This window comes from Enhydra lutris, unplaced genomic scaffold, assembly GCF_002288905.1.
Source record: "Enhydra lutris kenyoni isolate GAN:26980312 unplaced genomic scaffold, ASM228890v2 scaffoldscaffold57, whole genome shotgun sequence".
Lineage (NCBI taxonomy): Eukaryota > Metazoa > Chordata > Mammalia > Carnivora > Mustelidae > Enhydra > Enhydra lutris.
In genome coordinates, this window is record NW_019154141.1 from 12282355 (window position 1) to 12297481 (window position 15127).

The following is a 15127-nucleotide window of genomic DNA, read 5'->3' on the forward strand; positions in this document are numbered from 1 at the left end:
AGCCATTACCTTACAAAGAGTATTATGACTTTTGTTACCATAGATTAGTTTCCTCTGTTTTCATACCTTGTATAAATGGAATCAAGCCATCTGGCTTCTTATTCTTTTTTCCAAGCCTTATTGTGAAATACACATAAATTTACCGTTTTAACCCTTTTATTTTTTTAAGGTTTTATTTATTTATTTGACAGAGAGAGACATAGTGCAAGAGGGAACACAAGCAGGAGGAGTGGGAGAGGAACAGCAGGCTTCCCGCCGAGCAGGGAGCCAGATGCGGGGCTCAATCCCAGGACCCCCAGATCATGACCTGAGCCAAAGCATGTTTTTATTTTGAAGAATGCAGGAGGGGTAGGGTGTCACAGTACAGTTAAACAGAATTCTGAAGAATCAATAAGGTTACCAAGCAAAGTTCCAGACAGAGTAGCAAGTTCAAGGGCTCTCAATAAATGCTTGAGGGAATGAATAAACTAATGAGCTGAGCCACCATTAATGCTTTTGAGGGTTTATTATGTGCCAGGTACTGTGCTAAGTACTTCATAAACCTTATCTTATGGAGCCCTGTCAAGTAGCTTTTATTGTACCCATTTTATAGGTTTGGAAACTGAGGCTTACATAATATCCAAATTTACCATTAGTGCTATAGCTAAAGTCATCTAGTGCTTGAGCTCACTCTTTCATTTCCTCTCTCTCTCTATATGATCTTATTGTCAATATTCGGCCCCCTCCTTTTTTCACTCAACTATATACCATAAAACTTTTCCTGTGTCATTGAATATTTTTATAGCATCATAGCATAGCTTTAAATAGCTGCTCAACAGTACCATTTTCCATATTGCTCCCTAACTTTTTAGCTAATTATCTCATTTGGATGGACATTTAGATGGTTTTCAGTACTTTGCTTTTAAACAATGTTTTCATAAACCTCTTTATGCGTCTTTGATGACAGATTTTTGTCCACACCCATGATGTTTTTCCCTAGGATAAATTTCTGAAGATGGGATCGCTGGATCAAAGGGTGTTCACATTGTTTGGGTTTTGATACACCTGGTGCACCTATTTCCATTTCCACGGCAGTGTGAGTCGTGCCTACTACTGTTTCTCTTCCCCTAAAACAGGATGGAAGTGAGAGAGAGCAGGGAATAAATGGATGGAGGTTCTGAGAGACATGACAACCCTGAAGATGTTTATAAGACATTATAAGGAGGAAAGAGTGGAGGAAAAGGAGGGAAGTGAAATCTGAGAAGGGAATAAATGACTGACCAGTGACCTCTGAAGCCCAGGAGGGCAGAGCCCATGGCCAGGCCTGCCCTGTCCAGGGGCCAGCACATCTGGCTTTTTCACGGCTCCAGGTACCAGGTATCCGTTTGGGGTTTGGTACCTATAGTCTGTGTTTCCCAAGCTGCATGGACTGACTTCTGCCAGAACACTTAGCAAACTGCGTTGTGGTGTTTGTTTTGCTTTGTTTTTAAAGATTTATTTATTTAAAGGGGCATGGGGAGGGGCAGAGGGGGAGAGAATCCAAAGCAGACTCCCTACTGAGTGCAGAATCCAACGTGGGGCTTGATCTTATGATGGGAGAGCACGACCTGAGCTGAAACCCAGCCGGACCCTTGACTGAGCCACCCAGGTGCCCCATAACAGTGTATTTTTTTTTTAAGATTTTATTTATTTATTTGACAGAGAGAGAGAGAGCTCACAAGTAGGCAGAGAGGCAGGCAGAGAGAGAGAGAGGAGGAAGCAGGCTCCCTGCTGAGCAGAGAGCCCGATGTGAGGCTCGATCCCAGGACCCCGGGATCATGACCTGAGCCTAAGGCAGAGGCTTAACCCACTGAGCCACCCAGGCGCCCCACATAACAGCGTATTTTAATGGATCTGAGCACCTTGGACATTTTTCATGATAGAGTTCTTGAGATGTTTGCTTTTCTTACACTATGGAATTTAGGCATTTTTACACTTTTGCGTGCAGTTAAGATGGCTATTGAATGGTGAATAGATCTGTGAGTCCTGGAATGCTGCCTTAAGCCAATGTGTGTATAATAAGTCTGTTTTACTAAAACTGCTCTTTCCCTAGCCACTCTCTGTCACTCATGCCATGTTTGCCAATCTCACAGACAAAAGCATGTCTGTTCCTTTGATTTCATTCATTGGGTCACTAGTGAGGTTTTCAGTTTTTCATGTTTCATCAGCCACCTTGTAAATTAACTGTTGGGTCTTTTGAGTTTTCTTCCTTTAAAAAAATTTTACCCAGGCTGCTCCCAGGAGTACCCCCCTATTTAGACTCCTATTGTACCTGTCCGAGGGTGGTGATTAAACTTACTTCAGGGGGGCGCCTGGGTAGCTCAGTCATTGAGCGTCTGCCTTCGGGTCCGGTCATGATCCCAGGGTCCTGGGATCGAGCCCTGCATTGGGCTTCCTGCTCAGTAGGAAGCCACTTGTCCCTTGCCCACCCCCCCTGCTTGTGTTCCCTCTCTCACTGTGCTCTCTCTCTATCAAATAAATAAATAAGCGGTGCCTGGGTGGCTCAGTGGGTTAAGCCTCTGCCTTCAGCTCAGGTCATGATCTCAGGGTCCTGGGATCGAGCCCTGCATCGGGCTCCAGGGAGCCTGCTTCTCCCTTTCCCACTGCCTGCTGCCCCCCTTGCTTGTGCTCTCTCTCTCTCTCTCTCTCTCTCTATCAAATAAATAAATACAATCTTTTATAAAATAGTGGGATTGAAAATTTAAAAAAATTTCAAACCCGGACCGTAAAATGCCCCACTGGCACAGTCTTCTTCCCTCCCCGGAGGAGCATTCTTGGGCACCTGCTTCTGGACCTTTTTCTCTTCCATCTACAATCACGGGGTTTGGCCTTGTTGGCTGTACATGTCGTTTTCCGACCTGTTTCTTCTCTTTAACGGCAGTCTAGGCGATCTTTTCAAGGCCACACCTATGACAGTCACTTGGCATCCCTCCCTGGTTCCTTCCCGGCGGGGACTACCCTTTGTAAGGGCTGCATTGTATTCCAGAGGAAGGATTTGTGCACCACCTCCCACATGTCGCGTTGTTGCTGGCAGTGCTGGGGTGAATGTTCCATGCGTAGCAGCCTTTTCAGGAATGGGGAGCGGTGTTTAAGGGTAAGGGTGCTGCTAGATTGCCTACCAAAGAAAGCAATTTCCTTTCCCACCAACAGGATGAGCAAGAATTTATATCTTTAGATCTTCATGGGTGCTCCCTGTTATTGACCTTCACCATTTCCCTCTATCTAGCGGGGGAGCAATATCTTCTGATTGCTTTAATTTGCATTTCCCTCATGGCTGGTGAGGTCGACTCGTTGATTGGGCAAAGAGTGGAGTGTCCAGTCTCTGCAAAGCCCTGCACAGCCACCAAGTCACCAGAGGTCGAATAAAACAGATGCCGTTCCCATCCTCCCAGGTGAAGGAAATGAAATCTTTTTTTCCTTTTTTTTTTTTAAAAAAGATTTTATTTATTTATTTGACACAGAGAGAGAGATCACAAGTAGGCAGAGAGGCAGACTGAGAGAGAGAGAGGAAGGGAAGCAGGCTCCCTGCTGAGCAGAGAGCCCGATGCGGGGCTCGATCCCAGGGCTCTGGGATCACGACCTGAGCCGAAGGCAGAGGCTTTAACCCACTGAGCCACCCAGGCGCCCCTCTCAGTTGTTTTTTTAAGTGGGTCTTTTGTCATAGTTGTAAATACAACAGAAAAGGCTGAGCTCGCTGGGGTCTGCCTCCTGGAAGAGGGTAGACAGCTCAGCATCTTCCTCCCCCCACCGTCCCCACAACCTGAGAGCGAGGCTTCCAGCTTAGGCCCAGGACCACAGAGCATTTCTTTCTCTTCCGTCCGGCCTTTTGGCTCTGCGAAATGAAAGCCAACATTTCTTCTAGAAAGGAGAGTTTGTGGCTCTACATAAGAAGGTACAAAATTGTCTTTGCGTTGGAGAAAGGGAAGGAATCTCTGCAGATACAACTCTCCACAGAGGTGAGGAGGCTGGCGACAGCTGCGGGAGGCCGACCCCGGGACTCCTGTCCCGTCTCTACTGTATGACTCCAAATGGTAATGGCAGTGGACAGCCCAAGGTCCCTCAAAGGACCCTCCTGTGGTGGGTACTACAGGCTTGGGGTCTGGTAATGGCCCTCTGTTGTTCTTACACCCTTTTTCCTATCACGAGAGCAACAGTTGCTCCGTGGTGAGGCGATAAACATAGAGTGAGAGGCACCTCAGGCACATGTGACCTAACACATCCACGCTTGGGTTCCGGGCACACATTATTTATTTGCATTCACAAACACTGGCTTGGCTTAAAAGATTCCTCTTGAAGATGAAGGATGGTACTTTTGACTCTGGCACCAGAGGAGGGTATGAGAGAGTGAAGGGACAGCTAGTGGCTTGTCTGTCACAGGCCCTTAGAGACCACACATGTAATGATCATTGTTTAAGACATCGTGCATCCCTGGTTGGGGCAGGGTAGGGGGGAGACTCGACCATAAAAGGGTCCCAGGGATCATGCATTTCTTCCTTCCTCAACAACCATTTGCTGAAATGCCTTTTCAAGGAATACAGTCCCAGTCCCAGCCAAGCTGAGGGAGGCACAGTCCCTTAAGTAAGTGCAGTCCAAGGAAGGCTCTGAGGAGACCGTGCTATTGGGCTGAGTCAAATTAGCTTTGACCCAGACCAAAAAAATGTAGGAAGGGTGTGTACCAGGCAGAGGGAACAGCACATGCAGAATGCCCAGAGGCCAATCAGAGCAGGTCATATCCAGGAACCCGTAAGTCTGCCTGGTTTGGTGAGGCTGGATTACAGGAACCTCAGAGGGGGAAGGGTGATCAGAAGGCCAGAGAGCTTGGCGGAGGCAGGGGAGGAAGATGGGTCTCCCTTACTGAATTTAGATTTTAGCCTGACCGGCGAGGAGCCACCAGGAATCAGAGTTGTGATTCCCAAAAGAAACTCCGGCATCCTTGTGCGGCGTGGGTTTCAAGGCCAAGCAGGGAGGGCCTCCCTTCAAGCAACAAAGGCAGTTTGGGCCGAGGCATTTGGGGCACAGGCAGAGTAGCTCACTCTTTAGGAGGCCAAACAGGTACACGGATTGGGGGGCAATAAGGATCACCCCCAACTGGCTTGGGCTGGAGGGGCCATCTGCTTAAGCAAAAGAGACAGAGGCGGATGAAGGCTGAGTCTGCAGACTATCCCGTTGGAAGCTGAAGCTCGGGTCGGGCGGGAGGTCGGCAAGTAGCTCTAGAAGCCGGTGAATGGGGGAGCTGGCGGGGGAGGGCACAGGGCGTGTAGACAAGAGAGCCAGGGGTTGGTCCTCCGGGGTTGTAGGGAGACGACGGATGGAGGGGGCAGTATGAGCTCCGGGAGCACCCTCGCCTAGGGCTCACTGGATATGCCCCTCAATACGCAGCAGCAGGTAGTCCCTGAGGACAGGGGGCAGGGGGAGGTGGGCGGCGGCCTGTCGGCATCGGCTGCCCAGCTGAGCACGCACAGCCAGTCGGGCCAGGTGCTGCAGCCGCCTCGGCTGGTTCGCCATGCTCAGGGCTGAGATGTAGAAGGCTTCGTGCTCCTAAGCCAGGAGTGGAACACAATCAGATGGCCCAGCACCCTTGACCCCGCCCTTCCATCTGGGGATGACCTAGCACTGGGGGCCCCGGGGAATTTGCAATACCCACCCGGGGGTTTGGTGCATCTTGAAAGACTTGGGTTCAGAGCCCAGAAGCCCTGCAGAGGTCATGGAAGATGGGACCACTCTGTAGGGTGGGGGCTCGGCCATGTCTGCACCCACCACTCCACAGATGCTGGCACAGTGCCCTCTGAGTCAGAGCTACCTGATTAAAGCCCACGCCGGTGAGAGAGGCTGGGGAGATGTGTGGGATTAGAGCTTGTTCTGAGCTGCTTGTGGGGGGGCACAGGAGACTCTGGGAAGCCCATTCTGGAGGGATGAAGCCTAGGGCTCGTCCTTCCTCTCCATCTCCCCAGTGCCCAGGAAGGAGCTGTGCCCCTGGGGTGGACATACCTGCCACAGCTCTGGGAGGACTGCGTCCATCCAGGTATCACAGGAGGGGACACAAGGGTAGGCATTGAGCAGGACTTCCAGGGCCCGAGGGAAGTTGGCACAGTGTTTCAGCATCTAGGAATCAAAAGAGGGTCTTAGGGTCACCATGGCTCTCCCAGCCTAGGGCAGAACCAAGGTCAGCCTAAGCCAAAGCCTTACTCACATGCAAATTTGGGAGGTTAAGGTCTGAGTCTCTCCTCAGGCCTTTTCCTGCCTCAGTTTACCCCACCTTCTGGAGGCTGCAACCTCTTGGCCCCCACCAGTTTCCTTGGGAGCTGTTCTCCTTCCACACGCTCCCCTATAGTTCTCAGCGGTCCTTCTCAAGGTGAGGACAGACCTTTGCCTACAGGACCTGGCTCTCAGTCTCTTGTCACCCCCTTCCCTGGTGGTAGGGGAATTCCAGTCACAGGCTCCCCGCGCCTCCTTTCACAGGTTCTCCCCGCTCACCTCCGGGCGCACAGGCTGGGCCCCATAGTCCAAAAGCGCAGCGAAGAGGACCTCGGGCTCCCAGTTGGGGGCGTCCTGGACGGCCTGCAGGGCGCAGTCCATGGGTGTGTGGCCCGCTGCATTGGGCACTCCAGCGCAGGCGCCATGGCGCAGCAGCAGCTCAGCCAGGGCCCCGCAGCCATTGGCACAGGCGTTGTGCAGCGGCGTGTGGCGCTTGCGGCCAGCAGCGCGGGGATCAGCCCCCGCCGCTAGAAGACGGCGCGCCGCCGCATGGTGCTGTCGGCCGCTGCCCGGGCCCTCGGCCCCCGCGCACGCGGCGTTCAGGGCTGTCTCGCCCTGGCTGGTGCGCAGGTGTACGTTGGCTCCGTGCTCCAGGTAGAGAGCCACGTGCTCCTCCAGGCCGCGAGCCGCTGCCACGTGCAGGGGGGTCACCTCACTGTCCTGTGCCGCCACGTTCACAGTCGCTCCCGCCTCCAGCAGCAGCTTGGCGCACCTGGGGTCAAGGCACAAGACCCAGAGACAAATCCTGAGGTACCAAGACCTGGTCTGCTGTCATCCCTTTCCCCCCTTCCTTCCCATCCTGCATGCCCGCAAGGCGAGCCTTGGTGTCCACCATCAGACTCACGGAAGCCCCATGACCAACAACAGAGCTGCGAGGTCCAGGATGTCACCAGGAGCATCTTCAGTCTTCTGAAGGAAAACTCAGCCGAGGAAGGCAGCAGTACAGCCAAGGACACACAGCAGGGTAGAGGCTGTGCCAGAATGCTCCTCACTGCCTCAGATGGTCCCTCCCAGAATCTGTTTATTTCCTCGGTAAATTCCAATCATGGGCTAATCTTTAGTTCCAAAACCTGACTCCTCGAGCAAATTGGGACCCCAAGACCTGGTTCTGAATCACGTGCCAGTGGTCTCCTAACATTTTGATAGCACAAAAAGTTTTGAAAGCCCACTACCGTGTCCACTATGAATGTTACACATAGAAAATTAAAGGGATGGGGAGGCTGGGTGGCTCACTGGGTTGAGCCTCTGCCTTCGGCTCAGGTCGTGATTCCGGGGTTCTAGGATCGAGCCCCACATCAGGCTCTGTGCTCAGCAGGGAGCCTGCTTCCTGCCCCCCCTCTGCCTGCCTCTTTGCTTTCTTGTGATCTCTCTCTCTCTCTCTCTCTCTCTCTCTCTGTCAAATAAATAAATAAATAAATAATCCTTAAAACAATTAAATTAAATTAAAGGGTATGGGCTGGAAAGAAAAAGGAATAGAAGTCCTAATATTTTCTTCTGCCACCAAACTTGAAGAGCACCCTTCCAGACCAGTGACACCCGCTCAAGCAAAGGAAGGCATTTGGGGATTGACCTGCTCCACTTTCCCTTAGAGAAAACAAACAGAACCAAACAACAACAACCAGATTTTAGGGAGCACATGTTTCATGGTCTCCCAATTCCTGGAAAAACTATAGGCCAGAGCATGGGGCACCTGGGTGGCCCAGTGGGCTAAGTGTCTGACCCTTGATTTCTGCTCAGGTCATGGTCTCAGGGTTGTGAGTTTGAGCACCACTGGGGCTCAACACTAGGTGTGGAGACTGCTTAAGATTCTCTCTCTCCCTCTCACCTTCTTCCCCTCCTCGTCCTCCCCTCATCTCCTCATCTCATGGGAGCGCATGCTCTGTCTCTAGAAAAGGCCAGAACACTGTTGAGGCAAATACGCATCATTAATCACCAGGGGGTAAACCAAACATGAAACAAACTCAATGATGCCATTAAACTGGGCACCTGGGTGACTTAGTCAGTTGAGTGTCTGCCTTCGGCTCAGGTCATGATCCCAGGGTCCTAGGGTCAAGCCCCACATCTCTTTTCATCAGGAAGCCTGCTTCTCCCTCTCCCACTCCCCCTGCTTATGTTCCCTATCTTGCTGTGTCTCTCTCTCTCTGTCAAATAATAAATAAAATCTTTTTAAAAAATGCCATTAAACTAACAGTAATTTATAATTAAAAAGCCAGAATGGCAGCCACTGGAAACCCAGGAGCAGACACAGCAACACCAAAGAAACCCTGATGAGGCAGGGTCCCTCCCCCTCAAATGGCCAGAATTCCTGCTCCTGTCAGTGCACAGGTCCAGTAGGTACTTGGCTAAGGGGCAAAGGGGCAAAAACGCAGTAGCCGCCAGCCATCTATGAAACTGCTGAACTTATTTCCTCAGTCAATTCTAGTAATGGGCTAGGTTTTGTTTCTAAATACTACATGTAAATAACACTGAAAAGCTCATTCAGTAGGGTTTCAGTAAGTTTCACTTAAAGGGATAAAGTCTGTTGGAAAGCACACTGTGAATTCAAGAATTCAAGAAATTCAAGAAAAGGGGCACCTGGGTGGCTCAGTTGGTTGAGCGACTGCCTTGGGCTCAGGTCATGATCCTGGAGTCCTGGGATCAGTCCCGCATTGCATTAGGCTCCCTGCTCAGCAGGGAGTCTGCTTCCCCCTTTGACCCGCCTCCCTTTTATGCACGCGCTTGTGCTCTCTCTCTCTCTCTCAAATAAATAAATCTTTTAAAAAAGTTTTTCAAGAAAGGGCTGGAAAATTGAAATCACTTCTGGGTCCACCACTGATCTGGATCCGGCTAGGGAGAAGTCCCCAGCATGTGGGCTGTGGGGTGTCCACCACGGCCAGCCCTGGCTGTGGACCTGATTTTTTTTTAAATTTAATTTAATTTATTTATTTGACAGACAGAGATCAAGTAGGCAGAGAGGCAGGCGGAGAAAGAGAGGGAAGCAGGCTCCCTGGTGAGCAGAGAGCCCGATGCAGGGCTCGATCCCAGGACCCTGGAATCATGACCTGAGCCGAAGGCAGAGGCTTTAACCCACTGAGCCATCCAGGCACCCCTGTGGACCTGATTTTTGAAAGTACAAATACCATCACGCAGGAGGTCAAAAAGCCCGTTGTTGTTGTTATTGTTGTTTTAAAGTATAGTTGACACTCAATGTTACATTAGTTTCAAGTGTATAACTTAGTGACTTGACAAGTTTATACATTATGCTCTGTTCGCAAGTGTAACTACCATCTGTCCCGTTTCCGTGCTATTACAGTATCACTGACTAACGCTGAGCCTTTTATTCCCAAGCCTTACTCATTCCATAATCAGAAACCTGTATCTCCCACTCCCCTTCACCCATTTTGCCCAAACTTCCACGCCCCCTCTCAAAAAAACTGTTGATCTTAAAAATGTGGGAGGAGGGAATTTGGGGGGAGGCCTTGCACTAAGGTTGGGAAACATCTTTCTTGATGCTCACCTTAAAACAGGTAGGAATTCGGCTACAGAGGACTCAAAGGGGATAGAGGACTATAGCTGGAACAGGGTTTTCCAAAAAGGCAACAAGGCTTCTGCCTCCTGGGCTTAGCATATGTGACCTTGGACAAGTCCCTAAACCTTTCTGAGCCTCAGTTTTCTCACCAGTGGAATGAGATCTGTCTCCCCGACTGTTGTGAGGATGTGGGTATGTGAGGTACACACACACACACACACACACACACACACACACACACACACACCCCTCCCCCAGGTACCTACTGCAAGGACTCAGGCGCTGTACAGAGGTGCAAGGGGGTCGTGCCCTCCTCGGACAACATGTTGGCCTTGGCACCGAAGGTCAGCAGCAGCTGCACACAGTCAGACTGGGCCCGGGCGCAGGCCTCATGCAAGGCTGCCCGCCCCCCAACCCGGGCATCCAGCTCGGCTCCCTGCCGGATCAGGTGGCGGGCACAGTCAGTGTAGCCTCGGCTGGCAGCGATGGTGAGGGGCGCTGTCTGCTTTGTCTTGGGGGTCAGCACCCAGAACCCTGGGGAGAGCAGGCAGTGTTGGGGAGAGGTGCATGAGCCTCACAGGGCAGGCCCTGACCGTGGCTGTCCCTCTGTACCCTTGGCCCAACATGTATCATGCCCCAGGCTGTAGCTATGGAGAGGGGCTCATTCAAGCCCTCAACTGGGAGTGTGTATTGGAACTGCCTTTCAGAACAGTTTGTCAATCTGTATAGTATGTGTGTCATAGAAAAAAAAAAAAAAAGTAATTGCTCTTTAAAATCACAAGGGCAACGGAAGGAGAGTTAATCCTGTTAAGGAAACCTCTGGCTCTTTGAGCTCCTGATGGATTCCTTGGTTCCTGGTTGTTCACTAGGGTGTTCTGGCTGTGGGGTTGGGGGTGAGTCTGAGCTATACATAGAAGGGCCTGGAGCTGAGCTTGGGAGTGACCAAGGAGCCTAGAGGGGGAGAATAAGAGATGGGGGCAGGGAAAGAAGAGTGGGCTGAGAGGTTCATCTTGGGACCCCAAATCTACCCAGTCTATTTGGGGGCTAGTTATATAAACCATGGGACCCTCATACAATATGAATTATGTGACTATTTAAAATATTATGTGGGGACAGGGAGACTGGGTGGCTCGGTTGGTTAGGTATCCTATTCTGGATTTTGGCTCAGGTCTTGATCTTGGGGTCCTGAGATGAGTCCCACAGTGGGCTCCACACTCAGTGGGGAGTCTTCTGGAGATTTTCTTTCTCCTCCCCCCTCTCACCCTGTCCACCATATGTGCAATCTCTCTCTTTCAAATTAAAAAAACTATATATTATGTGGGGAGGACTGGCTGACTCTGTTGGTGGAGCATGAGCCCCTTGATCTCAGGTTTGTGAGTTCAAGTCCCACAGTGGGTGCAGAGATTACTTAAAGATAAAATCTTACAGGGGTGCCTGTGTGGCTTAGCGGGTTAAAGCCTCTGCCTTTTGCTCAGGTCATGATTCCAGGGTCCTGGGATTGAGGCATCAGGCTCTCTGCTTGGCAGGGAGCCTGCTTCTCTCTCTCTCTCTCTGCCTGCCTCTCTGCCTACTTGTGATCTCTGTCAAATAAATAAATAAAATCTTTTAAAAATAAAATAAAAAAATAAAATCTTACTTATTTTTAAAATTTAAAAATTTTTTTTTTTAATTTTAAGTAGGAGCGCCGCCTACTGGGTGGCTCAGTGGGTTGGGCCTCTGCCTTCAGCCGGAGTCATGATCTTGGGGTCCTGGGATCAAGCCCTGCATCAGGCTCTCTGCTCAGCAGGGAGCCTGCTTCCCCCTCTCTCTGTGTCTGCCTCTCTGCCTGCTTGTGATCTTTGTCAAATAAATAAAATCTTTTAAAAAAATTTCTTTAAGTAGGCTCCATACCCACTGTAGGGCTTGAACTCTCGACCCTGAGATTGAGTCTCATGCTCTCCCAACTGAGCCAGCCAGGTGCCCCTTGAAAATAAAATCTTTACATTATACATATGTGTAATTATATATGTTATATATATATAAATTATAATATACATATATATATACATGCACACATATTCAGAGAAAAGATTGCATTAGAATATAACTGTGTTCCTATGTAATTCACATGGTAATATAATTTTAATCCTGAAAAGACATACAAACCACTAACAATGCCTCATCTCTGCTAAGTGAAAAGCAAAGGTCTAGTCTGTGTTCTGGAAGGAGGATGGGGCCAAGCCTTTCCCGTCCCTGTCCCCTCCCTCTTCTCCCTCCGTCCTCCTCGGCCCCGCTGGTGCTCCCTACCCTGTTCAGCTGACCAGGCCAGCTGGTTGCTCACAGTCTCCACAATCATGTTGGCAGTGTCTTCCTCTTGGAACAGGGCTTGGACCTGTTGTAGGTCACCAGAGAACAGAGCGTTGTGCACGGCTGGGTCTCGGCAGCAGTGGCGCGGCCTGGTGAGTCGGGCCCGGGCACTGGGGGGGCACCTTTGGCTCCGGCACTGCTGGGCCGCAGCCCGCCGCCGGTCCTCCCACTCCAGCCACTCCCGCTGCAGGCGGAGAGCCCGCAGCGTGGACGAGGTGAAGGGGAAGGTCTCCTCAGCCATTGGGGAGGGGCCCGGGGGGTCTGGGTGGTGGCAGCTGGGCACAGCCGGGTTCCCCTCAGCCCGACTACCACCCTCGTTCGGAGGAGCCGCCCTGCCCCTCACTCGTGACCCGGCCAGAGGAGCAGCTGAGGCTATAAATAGTAATGGTAAACACCATTTGCCCAGAGTCATGGTCCTGGTGTAGAGAAGGTACTGGGCCAACCCCCAGCCCAGGGCCAGGGCCAAGCCCTGCCCCTGTTGATACCCTCTGGAGGGGGCATCATCCCAATCCTCTGGAGTGAGCGTCTTGGGTTGGCAAGGTCCCAGGGGAGTGGAACAGTCCATCTGGGAGATGGTCAGGACAGGGAGGGGGAGCTCAAGCCCCTAGCTGCTCAGATTGGCTGGAGGGCAGACCCCAGCCCGGGAAGTAAGGGCTGGTGGAGAGGAGTCCAAACAGCCTTCCAGGGCCTGCAGTGGTCCCGGTAACTACGCACTTGTGCACGGGATTTGCGATAATGACGTCACTTTCACATCCATCTTTACTCCAGGGGCCATACTTCCTGGCTCACGGAGGGGAAAAGCTTGGTTTTGACAATGAGTTATATAATCGGGCTAAGGACCACAGTGGAACACCTCTGAAATGGGTGCTTTTCTGTCAATTTAAACCATGAGGAACTGAAGGCTTAACAAGGTAAAATTTCTCACTCAGGGTCACAGTTGGTGAGCGGTGGAGGACTAGGACTAGGACCCCAGCTGGCCAGACGGCGTAGATGGAGCACTTTGGCTCCTGCTGCTGTGGCCACCTGAGGATGCACAGTGATGGGAGCCTCTCCCCCACACTCCTAGCACGACAGCACGATCTCTAGAAACCACCCGCCACAAATCTTGTGTCCCTCCAGCCCCCAGCTCCTAAAACGGCTCACCTGCTTGCCTGAGGAAGGCCAAGGAGTTGACCCAGGCAACTCTGGGGACTCTGACCAAAGAATTCAAGCCACAAATCCATTCACCCTCAGGAGAAAGCAGCTTTGCTTCCAGAAGCCTCTAGGGGGAGGAATGAGGCCATGAAATAGCGCTCGAAGATGCTCTACCAAGAGCCCGGGAAGGGAAGGAGAGGGGAGGGCAGAAAGGGTGCTAGCCCCAGCCTCCCCCTCGGAACTCTCCTAACCCATCCCCACCTCACCCAGTGTGCTGGCGGGGAGCCCCTCAGCCCCGCGGGGTCGCCCTGGTCCGGGGCGCCCTGGCCTGTCTCCCCCAGCGCAGTGGACTCCCCCCAGCTCCCCTGCCCACCACACTTCCTCCCCTCCCTGGCTCTGCAGCCACCCCAGCTCAGAGACCTCGGACTTCTTCCTCTCCCTGTCCCGCAGGCAAACAAGTTCCAGCTCCCATTCTCACGCTGTCAGTCACCGTCTCAGTGCCCCTCACCGGGACTAGCCCAGTCTCCTGGTGTTCCTCTTTGGCCACAGCCTCTCTGCTCTGCCGCCCAAGGGGAAGGATCTGTCTAAAATGGTTCATTTCCTAGTTTGAAAACTTCTGCGGGCTTGCAACCTCAGCCCTCTCCAGGCAAGACCAGTGTCTGGGCTCAGAGCCTCATGGCGGCCCTTCAGCCTTCCCGGCCATTCCCTGACCCCTGCTCTGGGAGGACCGCACACGGACTTCATCAAGGGCCTGTCCCGACCTGCTGTGGACGGAAGTCTGCCATGCTGGATGGGGGCTCCAGAGCAGGACCCGAATTTATTCAGCAGGGTCTCTGCAACCCAGCCGGGCCTGGCACACAGTAGGTCTCAATGTGGGGTTCGGGAGCGCTTGGCTCGTTGCAGGCCGGTCCCTTACGTGCAGGGCATTGACTGAGGGCCCTTGTTCTCGGCCAGAACAAACACTCATCTGCCTGCCCTCGTGGGTGGCAGCAGCCCGGGCCGCTTTCGGCACTGCCCTTACCCTGCTCTTCACCCACTCCAGGCCCAGCTTCTTGGCGGTGTTCCAGGGTGGGGGGTTCCCAGATCCCAGAAGGAGGAATGAGATCATGCCCTGCAAGGTCTTGGAGATCCTCAGAGAAAGGCGCCTCTATAAAGGCCGCTGTGATTAACCCTGTTGGAACCCATTCAGTGTTTTAATTGCCCCGCCAACGGCCTGGCTGAGCACCCACAGCTGGGTTCCCAGGGCTGAGAGCTGACAGGGCCGGGTGGGGCCAAGAGGGGCCAAGGTGGGGTAGGCGTCCCCTTCCTTCTGAGGCATACAGTAGCCATGACGTGCGGGATGCAAGGCTGTGTTGACCTCCTCAGCCTCTCTGCAGGCTTCTTGTCTGTGTCATATAAGCCTGAGGCTACTCGGACTGCAGCCCCATCCCCCAGAGATGTCCTGTGTTCTGTCTCCTGTCCTTAGCTTCCTGAGGGCAGAAAAAGGCGGCTTTGACTCCAACCCACACACGAACCCACAGGGAGCCCACTTCAGTGCTAGGGGATTGGACCCCCACCTGGCCTTCTGGGGGCTGAGCCTGTAGGGTGACGAAGCACCCAGAAGCCAGGACCCTGTTCGGGACCATGAGCCCTAGAGATCAGGGCTCAAGGGAGTTGACTGGGGCATGGTAGTGCGGGCCAGGGGTATGGGATGGTTTAGGTGCGGGAAGACCATATAGTATAGGCGGCCTCTGGCCCAGGCCCAGGTCTGAGCGGCATCCGCAGAGCTGGGGGATCAGCAGTGGGCAGGAGAGCTAGAAGCACACATCTGTTCAGGTAGGAGGGCTGCGGGTGAATTAGCCCCTTCTTGCTCCTGGGCTTGGAACA

At 52.4% G+C, this 15127-nt stretch overlaps 1 protein-coding gene across 1 annotated transcript; it reads right to left on the bottom strand.

Moving 5' to 3' along the window:
• Window positions 1–5370: 5370 nt before the first annotated feature.
• LOC111158198 (ankyrin repeat and SOCS box containing 16) lies at window positions 5371–12368 on the bottom strand. Its single transcript, XM_022520114.1, has 5 exons — window positions 12068–12368; window positions 10048–10315; window positions 6493–6985; window positions 6007–6120; window positions 5371–5556 (listed from the first exon to the last, which is right to left on the bottom strand). Exons 1-5 carry the CDS (start codon window positions 12366–12368, stop codon window positions 5371–5373), a joined length of 1362 nt encoding a protein of 453 aa, XP_022375822.1.
• Between the last annotated feature and the right edge of the window lie 2759 nt (window positions 12369–15127).

Bases quoted from the DNA above. Each gene is read 5' to 3' on its own strand.
- LOC111158198 (XM_022520114.1), bottom strand. From the start codon at position 12,368: ATGGCTGAGGAGACCTTCCCCTTCACCTCGTCCACGCTGCGGGCTCTC. The intron at 10,316-12,067 runs GTAGGGAGCACC...TGCTCTCCCCAG, and splicing joins GGCCTGGTCAGCTGAACAGG to GGTTCTGGGTGCTGACCCCC. The intron at 6,986-10,047 runs GTAGGTACCTGG...CCTTGACCCCAG, and splicing joins ACAGCGCCTGAGTCCTTGCA to GTGCGCCAAGCTGCTGCTGG.